Source organism: Ochotona princeps, chromosome 33, assembly GCF_030435755.1.
Source record: "Ochotona princeps isolate mOchPri1 chromosome 33, mOchPri1.hap1, whole genome shotgun sequence".
Taxonomy (NCBI): domain Eukaryota; kingdom Metazoa; phylum Chordata; class Mammalia; order Lagomorpha; family Ochotonidae; genus Ochotona; species Ochotona princeps.
The window spans coordinates 3930975-3949474 of record NC_080864.1 but is presented as its reverse complement, the minus strand read 5'-3'; the positions used below and the strand labels follow the sequence as shown (position 1 = coordinate 3949474).

Genomic DNA, 18500 nt, shown 5'->3' with positions numbered 1-18500 from the left:
GGAATATTGGTCATGTGTATTTCTGTGTGTTTGCGTGTGTGCACTTGTGTGTGTACCCTACATGCTGCAATGGATGCATTCATGTCCCTCGGGTTCCCTCCCCCATGGTGGCCCCCCATGGCCCCTTGAGGTGCAGGGCTTCCAGCCAGAAGCTCCTGCCCTCCCGTGTCCTCTCGCTGCGCCTGGGGACCCCCCCTCACGGAGCAGGCCTGCACCCCTGCGCCTCCCCCCATCCCCCCCGTGTGTGCTTTTGGGAAAAATCAAGGCTTGAATAAATTTCTGGTGCTCTGGGTCTGGGCTCTGCGCATTTTTTGGGGTGAGGGGGCTGAGGTGCGGGTGTGGGCAGGATGGGGCAGCGTCCCGGGCGGACACAGACATGGGAGCCCCGGGTGCACAGCCCGGCTCCCCCTGAGCTCTGGGGTACCCCCGGTTCCATGCATGGGCCAAGTCCCTGCTTTCCAACCCTGAGGGAGGTGCGTGCTTGCAGGCTGTCTTGCTGGCGCCTGTCAGCACATTTATTTGGCAAACACTTGGTGGTGGTGCGTGGGGTGCAGCTGTGACGCCACTCACTACGGATGAGGTCACGTCACGTGGGTAGATCCCTCCTGGCTGTCTTATAAAGGGCAAAAGGAAGCAAAATATGGAACGCTTCACGAATTTGCGTGTCATCCTTGCGCAGGGGCCATGCTAATCTTCTCTGTATCGTTCCAATTTTAGTATATGTGCTGCCGAAGCGAGCACGAGTCCTACCGGTGCTCGCTGGGTATTTAAAGCCCTGTCATTTCGACTCTTCACGCTCAGGGTGATTCTCTTGAATTAACTTTCTGGAATACCCGTCTCTCCCACGATTTTATGACATCATGCAGCCTCACTCTATGGGGTTATCAAGCTGATAGGTGATTCCTGCTCTATCCTAGACACTTTTGAAAATGCCTGCTGGGAACTCCACGGGCCTATGCAAATCAGGCCGGAAGTGGGGCGGGCCGGAGCGGCGCGCGCAGCCCGGGAAGATGGCGGCGCCGGAGCCGCGGCGGTAGCGGTGTGCTGGCGGAGGCCGAAGGCTCGGCGTCACGCTCGTCACGCTCGCTAGGGCGGCAGGGGCGGCACGGGAGGTGCGGGGCGCGCTGAGAGACCGGGAGCGGGGCGCTCGGCGGCAGCGGCCCGCGGACGCACGGCGCCTGCGCCCGGGGGCCGGCGGTGAGGGTCAGGGGGCGGGACATACGGGGTCAGGGGGCGCGGCGACGCGCAGGAGCTGCCGGGAGTTGGGGCTGGTAGACAAGGTAGAGGAAGATCCGGGCATCGCGCGGGCACAGGGGAGCCCCGAGGTCGGGGGCGGAGTCACGGAGGTGGGCGGGGTCCCTGGGGTCGTGGGGTGCCCGGGGGCGGGGTCACAGAGGTGAGTGGGGTCCCTGGGTAGGGGATCTGAGAGCTTGGATCGGGAGTCATGGGGTGCATGGGAGTGAGATCTGAGGGGTCAAGAGGTGGGGTCATGCAGGTGGGGAGGGATCCCTGGGATTGGGGGGTCTTGGGTCCTGGGGTGTCCAGGGTCAGGGCCCCCGAGGAGTCACGGAGGGGTCAAGAGGTGGGGTCATGCAGGTGGGGAGGGATCCCTGGGATTGGGGGGTCTTGGGTCCTGGGGTGTCCAGGGTCAGGGCCCCCGAGGAGTCACGGGGCAGAGTCACAGAGTTGGGTGGGGTCCCTGGGATTGGGGGGTCTTGGGTCGAGGGGTATCCAGGGGCGGAGCCTGAGCCGTCAGGGTGCATAGTCACCGAGGTGAGGTGGGGTGTCTGGGGGCGGCACCTGCAGGAGCTCCGTGGGCTCAGCGCCTTGGGGTGTCTTGGGGCACCGGCCCCCTCCCTAAGTGCTGCTCGGGCCCTCTGGGGGTCCTGTGTGAGGTGCCAGGCCCTGTGAGTGGAGCTGCACCCCACCCCAGACCCTGCCAGTCTCCTGTGTAGTGCGTTTAACCCTGCACCCCTCTACTTAACTGCCCCCCATTCAGCCTGGCGTGCTGAGCGCTTCTGACTGGCCGTGGCAATGGACCTGGCCTACGTCTGCGAGTGGGAGAAATGGCCCAAGACCACGCACTGCCCGTCGGTGCCCCTGGCATGCGCCTGGTCCTGCCGCAACCTCATTGCCTTCACCACTGACCTGCGGAGTGATGACCAGGGTGCGCCTCCCAGCCTGCTCCTCCTGGCTCCCCAGCTCAGACCATGACGGCCGGGTTGCCCCGTGTGGAGGGTCGCCTGGCCGCTGCCCGCTGTGTGTGCCGGAGTCCCTGGCCCCTGCTGGGCACATTGTCATAGCTTCTGCCCGCTCTGGTTGCTGGGGACCACCTGTCCCTCAAGTCACTGCTGGAGCGTTATGGGCCTCCTCACGGACCCTGGCCGGGTTCCCCCTTGCTCGGCCCTGCCCCATGCCCCCTTGCTCAGCCCTGCCCCGTCCCCTCCTCCCCCACAGACCTGAGCCGTACAATCCACATGCTGGACACAGAGCACCCCTGGGACGTGCACTCCATCAGCTCTGGCCACAGCGAGACCATCACCTGCCTGGAGTGGGACCAGTCCGGTGAGTTGGCAGGGGAGGAGGGACAGCAGAGGCACCCCATGGGCTGACCCCTCTCCTCTCCCAACGCGTATTCCTGACCCCGCCCAATGCCCACAGGCTCCCGGCTGCTGTCGGCGGACGCTGACGGACAGATCAAGTGTTGGACCATGGCCGACCACCTGGCCAACAGCTGGGAGAGCCTTGTGGGCAGCAGGGTGGATGGGGACCCCATTGTGGCCCTGTCCTGGCTGCACAATGGCGTAAAGTTAGCCCTGCATGTGGAGAAGGTGGGTACCCCTCCCTGCTGGTCTGCCCCCGCTCAAGTCCACCCATCAGTGGGCACTGGTGTTTCCAGGCCACCACTTAACTGCTGGCTGCCTTCTGAGCAAGCCCACCCACCTTGCTCGAGGCCCACCAGCCCACACCCCTGAGCCCGGGTCAGCCCTAAGGTCAGCCCCGTGAGTTCCCAGCTGCACACACACAGGGTGTCTTAGGTGGCCCTGGCCATCTGCCTGTGTCTGACTTTGCAGAGGGACAGCCCCTAGGGGACCCGGCTGGGCCTCTCACTCTGACAGGCACCTGCCGGGGGTGTGGGGCTCCGGGCCCAACCCCTCACTCTCCCATCTCCCACTCCCCCCCCAGTCGGGCGCCTCCAGCTTTGGGGAGAAGTTTTCTCGGGTCAAGTTCTCCCCGTCGCTCACGCTGTTCGGGGGCAAACCCATGGAGGGCTGGATCGCCGTGACGGTCAGTGGCCTGGTCACCGTGTCCCTGCTCAAGCCCAGCGGGCAGCTGCTCACGGCCACCGAGAGCCTGTGCCGGCTGCGCGGCCGCGTGGCCCTGGCCGACATCGCTTTCACGGGCGGCGGCAACATCGTGGTGGCGGCAGCCGATGGCAGCAGCGCCTCGCCCGTGCAGTTCTACAAGGTGTGCGTGAGCGTGGTCAGCGAGAAGTGCCGCGTGGACACGGAGATCCTGCCCTCGCTCTTCATGCGCTGCACCACCGACCTCAACCGCAGGGACAAGTTCCCTGCCATCACGCACCTCAAGTTCCTGGCCCGGGACATGTCAGAGCAGGTGTGCTGTGGGCGTTGGGTAGCCAGGGGGGTCCCTGTCCCAGCACTTCCTCAGACTCGCAGTTCCTCCCGCTCCTCCTCCTCCTTCCCCTTGGCCAGTGTCCCCCACCCATCTTGCTCTCCTCCTCTTCCCCCCCAGCACCCATCCCTGCTGTCCTCGTTTGGAGTAACCTGGGGGGACACTGATACCCCGTCCTGTCTCCACGTCGTGTGTGTCACAGAGACAACATGATCACAGAGGGTCCTGTGGTGGTCGTGACTCTGGGGCTGCCATCCGGCCCCAACTCCCACCCCAGGCTCCCAGTCCCTCACTCACTTTCTGCCCACTGCCCGGAGCTGGGCAGTTCTTGGTGTTGGGGGCCAAGGGGGTAGCAGTGCTGGGTACCAGGCCAGGAGGGAAGAAGGGAGGGAGGCCCCTGGGGCTTGGTTCGCAGAGCCCGCTTGTCCACCTGTCCACTCACTGTCCCGTCCACGTAGCTATGCATCTGCTGGGTCCCCAGGTCCTGCTGTGTGCCTCCAGCCAGACCAGCAGCCTGGTGGAGTGTTGGTCGCTGCGGAAGGAGGGGCTGCCCGTGAACAATGTGTTCCAGCAGATCTCCCCAGCCGGTGAGCTCCCCACCCAGCCCGAGCCCGCCCCTCCCTGCACCCTCATCATTGCTAAGCTCAAGTGAGTCGCCGGGCAGAGGGGAAACAGAACCGCCACAGAACCTTCTAGAAGCCATGGACAGTGAGGGAGCCAGTCCACCTCACACACACACCACTTGGCCTCGGGGGAGGTGGCCCCACTGGCCCGCGATCCTCACCTGCCCCTGCCATCCTCTGCAGTGGTGGACAAGCAGCCCATGATCCTGAAATGGCGGATCCTTTCGGCCACCAACGACCTGGACCGCGTGTCGGCCGTGGCGCTGCCTAAGCTGCCCATCTCGCTCACCAACACTGACCTCAAAGTGGCCAGTGACACCCAGTTCTACCCTGGGCTCGGTATGCCAGCAGTGGTGGCCAATGCATCCCAGAGGCACCTTTCGGCTTCGCTACGGTGCTAAGGAAGTGCCCATGGGCGTCCCGAGCACCGCCAGTTCTCCATCTGCTGAGTTGGCTGGGGCTCACCTTTGTGTGCCTGCAGGGGGAGAGATGCCCCATGCCCTGCCCAACCCTCGCCTTCTACCCCAAGGCCCTCTGCATGCTGTTCTGGGGAGGCCGAGGCGCTTGCTGGTGGGGGTTGTGGTACACTGGAGGTCTGACCCTGCTCCTCTCTGTACGCAGGGCTGGCACTGGCCTTCCAGGATGGCAGCGTCCACATTGTACATCGGCTGTCCCTGCAGACCATGGCCGTCTTCTACAGCTCAGCCACCCCGCGCTCCGTGGATGAGCTGGCTGTCAAGCGGCCACGGACCACGGGTCCCGCCATCCACTTCAAGGCGATGCAGCTCTCCTGGACTTCCCTGGCCCTCGTGGGCATTGACAACCACGGGAAGGTGTGGGCCAGGCGAGGGAGCCACTGTGGGGGGTGGGGCGGTCTCCTCTCTCCCAACCCCTGTGGCAGAGGGGTCTGTCCCGACCCCAGCCCAAGCTTCCGCCCTCGCCACAGCTGAGCCTGCTGCGTGTCTCACCCTCCATGGGCCACCCACTGGATGTGAGCCTAGCCCTGCGGCACCTGCTTTTCCTGCTCGAATACTGCATGGTGACGGGCTACGACTGGTGGGACATCCTGTTGCACGTGCAGCCCAGCATGGTGCCCAGCCTCGTGGAGAAGCTGCATGAGGAGTACACACGCCAGAGCGCCGCCCTGCAGCAGGTGCACCATGGTGGCGGCTGGGGGACCCCGCCCAGGCACTGCCCACGTGGCCAGAGCAGCCGGGCTCAGGACACAGCTGTGTGTGTCTGTGACAGCCCCCTGCCACCACACCAGGGGGGCTACCCGTGACTGGGGGTGTGGGGGCTGCCTCATGGGCCTCCAGTACCTTGTGTCCCTGCACCCCATGCCCCGGTGGGGAGGGGGCTCAGAGGAGCCACCAGCTGGTGCTGACCGCCCTCCCGCCTGCCCGCCCAGGTCTTGTCTACCCGCATCCTCGCCATGAAGGCCTCACTGTGCAAGCTGTCACCCTGTACGGTGACGCGCGTGTGTGATTACCACACCAAGCTCTTCCTCATCGCCGTCAGCTCCACCCTCAAGTCCCTGCTGCGCCCCCATTTCCTCAACACGCCCGACAAGAGCCCCGGCGATCGGCTGGCCGAGATCTGCGCCAAGATCACCGACGTCGGTATGTATGTCCTGGGAGCCGCCTTCTACCCCCTGTCCAGGCTGCACTGGGGATTTCAGGGGTCCCAGCGCCTGGGCACGAGGTCCCACTGTCCCCCCCATATCGTCACAGACATCGACAAAGTCATGATCAACCTCAAAACAGAAGAGTTTGTCCTGGACATGAACACGTTGCAGGCCCTGCAGCAGCTGCTGCAGTGGGTGGGCGACTTCGTCCTCTACCTGCTGGCCAGCTTGCCCAACCAGGTGCCTGGCCCCGCCCCTACTGCCCTGGCCCCGCCTCTTCCAGGCCACGCCCTTACAGCCCTGGCCCCACCCCTTGTCCTGGCCCCACCCCTCCAGAGACTGCAGCAGCTGGCACCTCCCCCTGCACACCTTGGCCCCCCCATCCCCCGTGGCTGCGTCCCCCAGAGCCCCGCGTGCCGTCCTCACAGGGCTCCCCACTGCGGCCGGGTCACAGCTTCCTGAGGGACGGCGCCTCACTGGGCATGCTGCGCGAGCTCATGGTGGTGACACGCATCTGGGGCCTGCTGAAGCCCAGCTGCCTGCCTGTGTACGCGGCCACCTCGGACACGCAGGACAGCATGTCCCTGCTCTTCCGCCTGCTCACCAAGCTGTGGATCTGCTGTGAGTGCCTCGCCCCTGCCCCGTCCCCACACCCCAAGATGTGCCCTGCCCTCCACCCCACGACAGGTTTCCCCCACCTCCTCTGGCCTGCATGCAAACTCCACCCATCCCAAGATGACCCCTGCCCACCCTGACATGCCCATGGCACCCTCCTTCTACTCCAGCAAGGAGTCTCTGATTTACAGAGATGCAGGGCCACACACACCCATCCACTCACCCCCAACCCCCCTAAGCCAGCCTGACGCCGCCCCCGCGTGTCCTCCCGCAGGCCGCGAGGAGGGCCCGGCCAGCGAGCCGGACGAGGCCCTGGTGGACGAGTGCTGCCTGCTGCCCAGCCAGCTGCTCATCCCAGGCCTGGACTGGCTGCCCGTGAGCGACGGCCTGCTCAGCCGCCTGCAGCCCAAGCAGCCGCTGCGCCTGCAGTTCGGCAAAGCACCCACCCTGCCGGGCAGCGCCACCACCCTGCAGCTGGATGGCCTGGTCAGGTGGGCGCCGGCCCCTCTGGGGGTGTGGGGGTGGGCAGCACCTCCCTTGGGGACGGCTCTGGACCGTGGAGGTCCCAGCGTCCAGGGACGTGCATGACCAGCCCCGGGTTGTGGGGTCCTGGGCGAGAACGCATGTGGAGGCCCAGTACAGCCCCTGCTAGGCCTCACATCTCCCTGTGGGTCCCCAGGGCTCCAGGCCAGCCCAAGATCGACCACCTTCGCAGGCTACACCTGGGCGCCTACCCCACGGAGGAGTGCAAGGCCTGCACCAGGTGAGCCTCAGGGCTTGGGGATAGTGGGGGCCCAGCTAGCCCCAGGTCCCCACAGTGAGGCTTCTAGGGGGAGTGGGGGGCTCAGCCAACCATTCCTGCAACCAGGTCCTGGGGTAGGGCAGTAGAAGGGGGACTTGGCCAGCCCTGGGTCCCCACAGCGAGGCCTCCAGGGGACAGTGCGGAGCAGTGGAGAGGCCTCGGCTAGGCCCACCCACAGCACTCCCACCCTGCCCTGCAGGTGCGGCTGTGTCACCATGCTCAGGTCCCCCAACAAGGCCACGGCTGTGAAACAGTGGGAGCAACGCTGGGTCAAGAACTGCCTGTGTGGGGGGCTGTGGCGCCGGCTGCCCCTCAGCTGCCCGTGACCACAGCCCACGGACACTCTGCACGGCCCCTCAGCTCCTCGCTGTCCCATGGGACTGGGACCTGGAGGAAGGCAGGGATGGGCCAGCCCAATAAACATCCCCCCCACCCCCCGGAGCTGTGTCCTCATCCATGCCTGCCAGCACCTCCAGGAGGAACCCTGGGCCCAACCATCCCATCCTAGTCCCTGTTCCAAAGGGAGCCACTGTCCCTGTTGGCAAGACAAGGGGGTGGGAGCATACAGGGCCTGTGCGGCCAGCCCTCCCCAGGGTGCATGGGCACCTGTGTGCTGTGTCCAACCCTTCCACCCACCACTGACCCCCTGTGGCTCACTGCTAAGTGGTTTGCCTGTTTTCCTTATCTAGAAGGTTCCAGGGCTGGCTGCAGGCTGCGGACCCCCAGCCGCCTATCTCCAAGGAGACCAGGTCTTTCCGCCCCACCAGGCGACATGTTGGCTGGGCTGGACGCGGGGCCTGGCCAGGCACTCCCTGGGTTCCCCACTAGACACAGCTTCAGTGGCCAGCCCTGCCACAGGGCCCACCCAGGTCAGCAAGGGCCAGCATGGTGCTTGGGGTCATGGGGCTGAGTAGCCCAGGCAACTGGTTCACCCCAGTTCCCATCACCTCATGCCTGGCCTGTCCCTGGCCCCAGAGGATAGATGGCCACAATGCTGTGTCCCCCACCTTTGGGCCAGCAGTCAACTCAGCCCATGAGCCTTATTGGGGTCCCCAAGCCCCCCTGAAACCAACAGCAGGGGAGCCCCAAGGCTGAGTGGCAGCAGAAAGTACTGCAGGGGCAGACCCCCAGCCTCCCCTGCTGGTGATGGGATGAGGGTGGGACGGCAGGGCTACCTAGACCCTCAACAAGGGGCCCTGTAACTGGCCATTCAGGACTGCAGAGTGCATCACAGTGGAACTTCCAAAGGGGCCACGCTACTTGCTGAGCGATTGGAACCACCTTGCCCACCCAGCCAGGACACCACCACAGGCCCTGAGGGTGGGCAGGTAAATGGAGTCCCACCCACATCTGCAAGGCATGCCCACCCTGGGGCCACTCCCCTTTCTGCAGACTCCTGTCCTGGGTGCCCCACTTCCCATCCACCCACTTCCTGGTCTGGGGTCCCTGCACCTGGGTACACAGGAGACCCTAGTGGAGTTCCTGGCTGTGAGTGGAGGGCTGGCCAAAGCCCTGGTCCCTGTGGCCAGCTGGGGAGTGAGCCAGAAGGAAGCTCTTCATCCTGGCATCGTTCTCCTGCAGTGGGTTCTAGCCCTGGGTCCCCCTTGAGGAGCAAGGAACATGGCCTCACCTGGGATAACCCAGCTTTCCCGGGAGGAACAAGGAGACGCCTGCTGGGGGCTTGGGGTCCACTTGGTCACCTCCCCTCCTTGTGCACCAGGGCTGCTGACTGTTCCCCACCTTCCAGCATGGCAACCTGAGCCACTTAGTGAACCAGCTGTGTGCCACCCACTGCCCAGCACCAGTGACTGGGAAGATGGTGGCCAGGCCCAAAACACTGGCTGGTGGTCCAGGCCACCCCATTCCACCAGCCTCCCCTGTGAAGCCCACAGCTACACAGGAACCAGTGGCTGCCATGCCAACATCCTAAGCCACATACAGAATGGAGCCCACACACAAGCCATGGTCACCACCATCATATTTATTACTCCAATGGCACCTGGCCAGGCAGCAGGGTCTCTGGCCTCCTCCCCACCTTTGGGGGGAGAAAGCCGTGGCCGCCGCTGACCCCAATAAGCCTCCTCATGCCTTCTCCAGAAATTTGTGCCTATCCTCGCTGCCCTCGGACGAAATGAGAAAGTGTTGGGTGTCCCCCCCCACCCCTCCCATTGGTCATGGAGTCCCGTGCAGAAGGCACGCCTGCTGCCTGAGTCCCAAAATAAATATGGTGGAGACCGCTTCAAGTGTGGTGGAGATGGCACAGGCGGCCCAACAGGGCAGCCGCGAGGTGTGTCTGACGGTGGGGGTGGCGTGTGGCTGAGACGGGTCTGGGTGCAGGGCCGCAGGGAGCTGATGTCACCTACAGCTTGTCCAGGAAGTTGTCCAGGGCCGGGATGCCCTCCTTGAGGCCCTTGCGCTTCCGGGTCTCAGCCACCACCTGACTGGGGCGGCTGCTGTTGTCGAATGGGTCCCCAGGAAGGATCTGCCAGTGGTCGAAGACGCACTGCGGGAAGGCCTGGCCACCAGTGTTGGAGCGCAGGTCGGCCGTGAAGCCTGCAGGGACAGAGCACACCAAGTCACTGGACAGTCCAGAGAGCCAGCCTATGGTCAGCTAGCCCCTAGGGTCAGCTCGTCCCCCCCGTGACCAACGTGTGGCACTTACCGAACGACTCGTTGACAGGCAGGTAGGCCTTCACCACGAACATGGGCGTGCCGGCCACCTGCGACTCCTCAAAGACGTGGCCTCGCTTCCTGTTCAGGACCCCGTAGATGCCCCCGACCACCTGCTCCGGACACTGGATCTCCACCAGGTAGATGGGCTCCATGAGCCGCGGCTGGGCTGTGAGCACGCTGGCATAGAGGCAGCGGCGTGCCGTGGGGATGATCTGGCCACCCCCGCGGTGGATGGCATCGGCGTGCAGCGTCACGTCATGGACGTCGAAGCGCACACCTCGCATGTTCTCTTCGCACAGTGCGCCCTGCGGGTATGGGTGCCAGGGTCAGGGGCTGCCGGGGCCCTCCTCTGCCCGCCCTCCCCACCTCTCCGGCCCGCGGCCCACCTCCTTGGTGGCCCACTGGAAGCCAGCCACCACGCTGTCCTTGATCTCATTCAGGTACTGCACGCCCTTGGTGATGTCCGTGAGGATGTTGGGGCCGGTGCCGTCGGGCCCAAAGCACCAGATCTTGCGGGCCTCGGCTACGTCCCACTCGTACTTCTCGGCCAGGTAGCGCGCCCGCTGCTTGAGCTCCTGGCGGGCCGACACCTCGCCCTTGTCGATGTCCTCGGCCAGTCCGTCGGGGAAGGGGCGCGCCTTCATGTACAGCCGGTTGTGCTTGTTGGGGGACTTGGAGAGGCACATCACGTTTGACTCCTCACTAACTGTCTCCCGGTAGGAGACCACAGGGTCGGATTTCTGCAGAAGGACAAACCTTAAGGTCACAGGCCAAGGCTTCTAGAAACTTCGCTAAAGAGGCTTGGTAGAGTCAGCGCCAGGGCAGCTGAGGCCGCCATGGGTGCTGCCCACACTGTGAAGACAGAAAAGCAACCACTGGGCCCAGGGCAGACATGGGGGTCCCCAGGCACCCCGCACCTTGATGGGGATGCAGGCATGGTCTTCCTCCAGGTCCTTAAGGCAGATCTCCAGGTGCAGCTCACCGGCGCCCGCGATGATATGTTCCCCAGATTCCTCGATGATGCACTGGGGGGAGGGTCCACACACGTCACGTCAGCCCACCACACCACACACGCAGGGTACCACCAGCTCTGCTGTCAGATCCATCAGCCCTCCTGACACATGTGACCCTCCGCACTGCCTCCCCACAGCCCCCTGGCCATGGCCCACCTGCACCATGGGGTCCGACTTGGCCAGCCGCTTCAGCCCCTCCACCAGCTTGGGCAGGTCAGCCGGGTTCTTGGCCTCCACGGCCACTCGCACCACAGGGCTCACGCTGAACTTCATCACTCTCATGTTGTGCGCATGCTCAAAGGTCGTGATGGTCCCTGTCTTCACCAGGAACTGGTCGACGCCCACCAGGCCCACGATGTTCCCGCACGGCACGTCCTCGATAGGCTCCACGTAGCGACCCATCATCAAGATGGTTCTGTGGAGGGCACAGGGCTTGTCAGCATCCCCAGAAGAGCAGGGAGCTAGGCCCTGGGCCCACCTGCTCCAACCTCGGTGGAGTGGCCTGGTGCGGTGCCACAGCTGTGGGGGGGCTCACCTCTGGATGGGCTTCAGGTAGAGATCCTCCTTCTTGCCCGGTGTGTAGTTGGGGCCCATGATCCTGACCTTGAGGCCAGTGGACACGAGCCCTGAGAAGACGCGGCCAAAGGCGTAGAAGCGTCCCTTGTCGGAGGTCGGCACCATCTTGGAAATGTACATCATGAGGGGTCCTTTCGGGTCGCAGCTCTTGATGCCTGTGGGGAGAGGCAGGCCCCAGGGGGCTGGATTACACGGGCTGCCTGATCTCAGCGGCAGGCCCTGGGCCCCTGCAGATTGGCTCCCACCTACCCATGGCAGCCTCGTCGTCGGGCGGCCCCTCGTACAGCAGCTCGCAGCGGTACTTCTGCGCGGTGACGGGCGACGGCAGGTGGATGGTTATCATCTGCAGGAGCGCGTCCCCGGCCGGCAGCCAGCGGCGCATCACGGCCTGTGGAGCACAGGCTGCTCAGGCGGAGCACCAGGGACTGCCCTGCCCAAAGAGCTGCTCCTCCGCACGCATCCCGCAGGCTTCCCAGGCCTGTGAGCACCGGGCAGGCCGATGGGCAGCGTCCCTGCCCTCCCATCACCCACCTTCAGCAGGGGCTTGCCCTCCTTGTCTTTGTCCTCACTGTCCAGCTTGATGTCCAGCTTCTCAATCAGCTTGGCCGTTTCCTCTTTCCTGAAGTTCATGATCGCATCAAACACCTGTACTTGCACAAAACAGACCCGGCATCAACAGCAACATAGAGGTCCAGGGTCAGACGCTCACACAGGCACATGCCTGGCAGCCTGTCCGGAAGGAGCCGCAGGTGGTCTGGCTTACAAACACAGAGTAAAGCCATGCAAGCCCTTCACAGTGTCTACCTTCGCCCAGGCCCAGGCCCGCTCACCTTGAAGATGGGGTCCAGGATGAGCTGACAGAAGGTGCGCGGCAGCTTCTTGCCATCGGGGCTGGTGGCTGACTTGCTGAACTTGCCAGTGGCCGGGTCAAAGTACCTGGCGGACAGAGGCCGCATTGACAGTCAGTGGCTGTGGTGCCACCCAGGGTATCCACCCACATGGCAGAGACCACCTGCACCCTCGCTCACCGGTCACCCCACAGTTTCTTCATCATGTCCTCCACCTTCTTGGCCCGCTCGGCAGGCCCCAGCTGGCCTTCACCCTTGGCGGCGAACTTGGCCACGTACATCTCTGCGAACTGCTTCAGGGTGAAGGCCCAGCCGTGGAGGCCAGAGCCGAAGCCCACAGTGCCCAGGACAGGGTCGATCTGCAGACAGCAAGGAAGGGTGGCGGCTGAGCAACCCAGGGGCCTTGCGGGCAACCCTCGCCCTCCACACACGCCCCCCAACCCTAGAGCCCTGGGCCTCAGACTCTGTATTTCTTCAGGAGCCCTCAGGTCAAAGTGAAGAAATCTCGTCATCACGGACAGGCCCTCCCGCGGCCCGGCAGGTGCGCACCATGATGTTGCCCATGGGCCCGCCCTCGCCCTCGCCGTAGGTGGAGATGATGACGTTCACGTTCTCCACGATGCGCTGGAACGTCTGGTACAGCTCCTCGGGCTCCAGCTGCAGCTCCAGCAGCGCGCGGTCCATCTTGTTCATCATCAGCACAGGCTTGATGCGCTCAGCGATGGCCTGCCGCAGCACTGTCTCCGTCTGCACACACACGCCTGCGGGACACACGCCGGCCCTCAGCCACCTCCGCCAGGGAGCCCTCCCGGCCGCCCCCTCCCCGCGGCACCGGGAGCCGCCTACTCACCGGACACGCAGTCCACCACCACCAGGGCGCCATCCGTTACCCGGAGGGCGGCTGTCACCTCCGAGGAAAAGTCCACGTGGCCCGGGGAATCGATGAGGTTGATGAGGAAGCCAGAGCCATCCTTGCTCTGCTTGATGAAGTTCAGGTCATTCTCGGACAACTCATAGAAGAGTGAAATGGCCCTGGAGACAGGCCAGCGGCATGAAGGCAGCTCCTGGCCCGTCTGACCCCAGGCTCCCGGCTGGAGCCCACCAGTGTCACTCCTTCCTAGGGACAGCCCAGGGCCAGCCTCGCCCCTACTCCAACCTGATCCTCTGCCCTGCCCCTTAAGGGAACACAGGGCACAACAACTTGTCAGGCCCTGCCCAACAGGGACGCTTGGCCCCTCCCCTCAATCTGGCAGAAGTCAGGGAGGACCTAGGGGGCACAAGGTGGAACAGGCTCACCAAGGAATGACCGAGGCAGTGACGCTGGCCCCCCGACTCCCCAGATGGCCGACAACCCATTCCTCTTCACTGTGAAATAGCCCCGCCCCAGCCTTGCTCCTGCCCAGTGCTGCCAACTGCCACGTTGCCCTGCCACCTGACCCCGACGGCCTCCCCCGCCCAGGTCCAGAGGGCAGAAGCGGCTGTCCACCCGAGGTGGGGGGGTGGTGACCCACGACCAGGGCACCCCGCAGGGCCGGGGGGCGGGGACTCACGTGGACTTAATGGTGATACAGCGTTCCTGCTCGTCTTTGCGCGTGTCCGTGAAACGCGTCTCGCCCGCGCGGGCGGAGGCGATAATGCCAGCCTTGCACACCAGCGAGTCCGTCAGCGTGGACTTGCCGTGGTCCACGTGGGCGATGACGGACATGTTACGGATGTTGGCCTTTTTGTCCATGATGGCCCGGATCTGGTCGACGGTGAAGTTCACCTGGACGGGAGAAGTCCTCAGTACGGGGGGACGACGGCTGGAGGGGACACACAGGGCACCCACACAGCCCTCTCCCGGGAGGAGTCCTCAGTACGGGGGGGACGACGGCTGGAGGGGACACACAGGGCACCCACACAGCCCTCTCCCGGGAGGAGTCCGCAGTACAAGGGGGGGGAATCGCTGGTGGAGACAGACACACAAGGCATCCGCACACCCCTCTCCCCCTGCACCCAGCTGTCATGGTGCACCCTCGGCTGACGTCACAGCAGGTGCATCCCAGGCCCACCTGAGAGGGGGGTCACCCCGAAATCAGCACGCCTTGAACCTCCCCCCTCCAAGGTCACGTCCCTCTGCTGGACAGGCTATCGGGGGCAGCGCAGGCCGACCTGCTATTCCTCGCCCCCCTCCCCGACATTGGGGTGCTCGGACAGCGGCCTCCTGGCCCCCAGCTCTCGGGGTCCCTCCCGGGAGCACCCCAAAGTGCTGCCACCGGCCCCAGGGGCTCCCCGGGAGACCCCGCCACGTCGCAGGCGCCCCCGGATCCCAGCCTGGCTGCAGCGCGGGTTACGTAAGGCGGCTGCAGGGCGGCCAGCGCGTCCTCCCCGACCCTCGTCGCCGTCCTCCTCCTCCTCCTCCTCCGCAGCACGGCCCTCCCCGCAGGCCCCGACCCAGCCCCGGGAGCAGCACGGAGCTGCCGCGAGCCGCGCCGACATGGCGCCCGCCGCCCTCCCGCCGCCGCCATGTCCGCTCCCCGGCTCCGACCGGCCGCCCTCCTCGGGGCTCCGCCGTCTCCGGACGCGCCCACGACCCCCCGAGCCGCCGCCCCGGGCCCCCGGCCGGACCGAGAGGCTCACCATGGTGGCGGATGGCGGTGGATTCTCCCAGGCAGATCCGAGCGAGGTAAGTCGCGCCCAGGATGGCGGCGACGGCGGCGGAAGAGAACGCTGACGTCAACACTCCCGCCTTTTATAAGACGACGCCGGTTGGGTGAGGTCACATGATCGCGTGGCGGGGGGCGGGGCGAAGGGAAGCGATGCGCATGCGCCCCAGAGGTTCTGACGCCTGTTAACCCCTGAGAGGTTGGGATGGGTGTTTGGTGTCCCACGATGTGGTGGTCAGCTCCCAGTATCCCGTGGGGTGGCGGTCAGCCCCGAGCGTCCCGCGGGGTGATGGTCGGCCCCCCTACTGTCCCGCGGGGTGGTGGTCAGCCCCTGTGTCCTGCGGGGTGGTGGTCAGCCCCCCGGTGTCCTAAAAGGTGATGGTCAGTCCCCCAGTGTCCTGAGGTGTGATGGTCAGTCAGCCCCAGTGTCCCGCGGGGTGGTGGTCCCCCCCAGTATCCTGAGGTGTGATGGTCAGTCAGCCCCAGTGTCCCGTGAGATAATGGTCAGCCCCAGTGTCCCGTGAGATAATGGTCAGCCCCAGTGTCCCGTGAGGTGGTGATCGGCCCCCTAGTGTCTTGCGGGGTGATGGTCAGCCCCGAGTGTCCTGCAGGGTGGTGGTCAGCCCTCAGTGTCCTGTGGATGGTGGTCAGGCCCCTAGTGTCCTACAGGGTGAGGGTCAGCCCCGAGTGTCCCATGGGGTGGTGGTCAGCCCTCAGTGTCCCGTGGGGTGGTGGTCAGCCCTCAGTGTCCCGTGGGGTGGTGGTCAGCCCCCAGTGTCCTGCAGGATGCTGCTTAGCTCCCAGGGTTGTGTGTCCTGCGGGGTGGTGTTGTCCCCCAGGGTTGAGTGTCCTACGACGGTGGTCAGCTCCCAGCGTCCCCTGGGGTTGAGCGTTCTGTGGGTGATGACTGGCACCCAGGATTTTAGTGTCCAGCAGGGTGGCCAGCTCCGACCTGCAATGCACAACGTGCAGCTAACAGCAGGCAGAGCGTTGTGAGTGCAGATGAACAGTCCCGTGTGCCATGGCAGGACGGGAAATGCCCAGCGTTCCTACGAGCGGATCATGCACCTGCTACGGGGACCAAGCTCTGGGAATTCTGTCAGAAGGGGCCACTGGGTGGTGAGTGGGAAGAAGAGACCCCCTGTAGCAACATGGCCACAAGGCCACTGCTTATGCACATGTACCCCTCCAGCCAAAGGAACCTCCCTGCCTTCCAAATACGCTTAAATAGATATGAGGGCCTGGTGCAGTAACCTAGTGGCTAAATCGTCACCTTTCATGCGCGAGCATCCTGTGGGGGCACCAGTTCATAGCCAGGGTGCTCCACTTCCCATCCAGCTCCCTGTTTATGCCCTGGGAAAGCAGCAGAGGATGGCCCAAAGTCTTGGGACCCTGCACCTCCATAGGAGACCCAAAAGAGGCTCCTGGCTCCTTGCTTTGCTCAGCTCAAATCCAGCTGCGGAGGATACTTGGGGAGTGAATCATCTGACGGAAAATATTTCTGTCTTTCCTCCTTTCTGTATATATCTGACTTTTCAATAAAAATAAATTTTCAAAAAATAAAAAAAATAAAGATAAATATTGTGAGTGGGCTTGGGAAGTCTGTGTGGCCTCGATGAGGTGTTGGGCAGTGTCTTCTCACACGTGGAAGGGGACACCCTCTTACCTGCCACCTGCTGGGGCCTCGCAGGCGGGCACAGGCTGGGGTGACCCCCTCGATGGTCCGTCTCAGGGATTCCTCGGGCGTCTCTGCGCTCTCTCAGCGGGCCCTGGCTGCTTGGGAAGCAGTGACGGAGACGGTGGACTCTCCCACACGGCGGACAGCAGCACAGCTGCCCCTGCTGTGGCCAGCGCGCTTCCCTTCTGCTCCATGAGGAGGCGGCAAAGCACCACTGAGGCCGCGTGTCCTAACTTGACCCTAGGGAGCGTCCAGCCCATGGGGTCCCCATGCTGCTGTGAGGGGTTCCTGGAGAGGAGGGACCCAGGCTGACCCCGCCCTGTGGACACAGGCACGGCCGCCATGACCACCCAGCAAACAGCCCCCCTCTTCCTCTCCCTGCCTGGTGAACCCGAGGGAAAACGGGCAGGAGGGTGCTGGCCGCGGCGCTCCCAGCAGCCCTGTTGACCACCCTGGGGTCGTTGAATGGGATGGGTGGGGGGATGTACTTGCAGCACCCCATTCTAGTGTACGGCCCGGCTCTCGCGCCCCATCAACCTCCAGCGAGAGGTGAAGAGGGTCCCAGTGAAGTTCCCTGAAGTCCCTTGCAAAAAATGGGGGTGCTTCACCCAGGGTGAATTTGGCGGGGGTTGTCCTGACGTCAGAGACAAGGGAAGGACAGCCACAGGACAGGACCAGCAGCACCGGGGTCTGCAGCGAGGCACGCCAGTGGGGTGGTGAGGCGCGGGGTGCAGGGGGTGCAGGGTTCTGGGGTGAGGGGTGCTGGGGGTGCGGGGTGCTGGGGGCTCCCCTCTGCAGGGAGGACCTGGTGCGCAGGCGCAGGCCGTGGCTCGGGAGCGGCCCCTGCTGCCCGGAGGCCGCCGCTGCACCTGTGGGCGTGTAGGGAGTGATGACGTCGGATGGGTTACATGGAATCAATCTCGCAAAATCCGGTTCTCCTGCCCCAAAGGCCCACAGCGGGGCGAGGCCGAGCCAGGTGCAAGCTGGGGAGCCTTGCGGCCAGCCCAAGCCTCCGACGGAACGCCTTGAGCAGCACCCGCCCTGCCCCAGCGTGTACGTGAGCAGGAACTGAGCTGGGGAGCTGCAGGGGAACTCAAACTCTGGGAGTGCAGTGGAGGCTGGGGGCTCCTGACCTGCCTGCCCCATACATTCTTTTTCATTATTGTTAAAGATTTATTTACTTTTTAAAGTGACCACAACGGCCGGTACTGCGCCGATCCGAAGCCAGGAGCCAGGAGCTTCTTCCGGGGTCTCCCACACAGGTGCAGCGGCGGCCTCCGGGCAGCAGAAGGGCTCTGGGCCATCCTCCTCTGCTTTCCCAGGCCACAAGCAGGGAGCTGAATGGAAGAAGAGCAGTCTGGATAAGAACCGGTACCCACATGGGATGCTGGTGCATGTGAGGCAAGGAGTTTAGCCGCTAGGCTACTGCGCCAGGCCCAATAAAGACATTTAAAAAAAAAAAAAAGAGGAATTACTCTAACAGTGTGCCACAGTCCCACGGGCAGGGCTGCGTGGGGGCGGCCTGCAGGTAGATGCCAGGTACACACACAGGGTGGCACCAGGTACACAGGGCAAGAAGAATCAGACAAAAACTGGAACGGGGAAGAGGGCGCAGACTCGGGATTCTATCTGGCCCAGGTTTTTGGCGTGTCCCTAACCCCAAGGGCCACTGTGGCAGTGCCAGCAGGGAAACGATCCAGCCAATGGGGCAGAAGGAAGGGTCAAGAGGAAGCCAAAAAGTGAACGCCTCACTGCCACCAACTGGTC

At 64.3% G+C, this 18500-nt stretch overlaps 2 protein-coding genes and 2 non-coding genes across 4 annotated transcripts; 1 reads left to right on the top strand and 3 right to left on the bottom strand.

Annotated features, from left to right (window-relative positions):
- Nucleotides 1-634: 634 nt before the first annotated feature.
- Nucleotides 635-741, bottom strand: LOC118760679 (U6 spliceosomal RNA). Its single transcript, XR_004996918.1, has one exon. It is a non-coding gene; the product is annotated as a U6 spliceosomal RNA (small nuclear RNA).
- Nucleotides 742-1321: 580 nt separating this feature from the next.
- MED16 (mediator complex subunit 16) lies at nt 1322-7721 on the top strand. The gene is made up of 15 exons (XM_004595632.4): nt 1322-1346; nt 2000-2167; nt 2458-2565; nt 2662-2831; nt 3187-3618; nt 4118-4223; nt 4443-4598; nt 4881-5092; nt 5206-5412; nt 5668-5878; nt 5990-6123; nt 6312-6504; nt 6773-6989; nt 7178-7261; nt 7500-7721. Exons 2-15 carry the CDS (start codon nt 2035-2037, stop codon nt 7624-7626), a joined length of 2490 nt encoding a protein of 829 aa, XP_004595689.2. The 5' UTR covers nt 1322-1346; nt 2000-2034; the 3' UTR covers nt 7627-7721.
- Nucleotides 7722-9261: 1540 nt separating this feature from the next.
- Nucleotides 9262-15172, bottom strand: EEF2 (eukaryotic translation elongation factor 2). Its single transcript, XM_058658088.1, has 14 exons — nt 15030-15172; nt 13961-14175; nt 13261-13442; nt 12960-13171; nt 12591-12769; nt 12393-12498; nt 12094-12207; nt 11812-11950; nt 11522-11717; nt 11143-11401; nt 10891-10998; nt 10360-10713; nt 9963-10278; nt 9262-9853 (listed from the first exon to the last, which is right to left on the bottom strand). The coding sequence occupies exons 1-14, from the start codon at nt 15030-15032 to the stop codon at nt 9660-9662; spliced, it is 2577 nt and encodes an 858-aa protein (XP_058514071.1). The 5' UTR covers nt 15033-15172; the 3' UTR covers nt 9262-9659.
- LOC118760681 (small nucleolar RNA SNORD37) lies at nt 12866-12929 on the bottom strand. The gene has a single exon (XR_004996920.2). It is a non-coding gene; the product is annotated as a small nucleolar RNA SNORD37 (small nucleolar RNA).
- Nucleotides 15173-18500: the final 3328 nt, after the last annotated feature.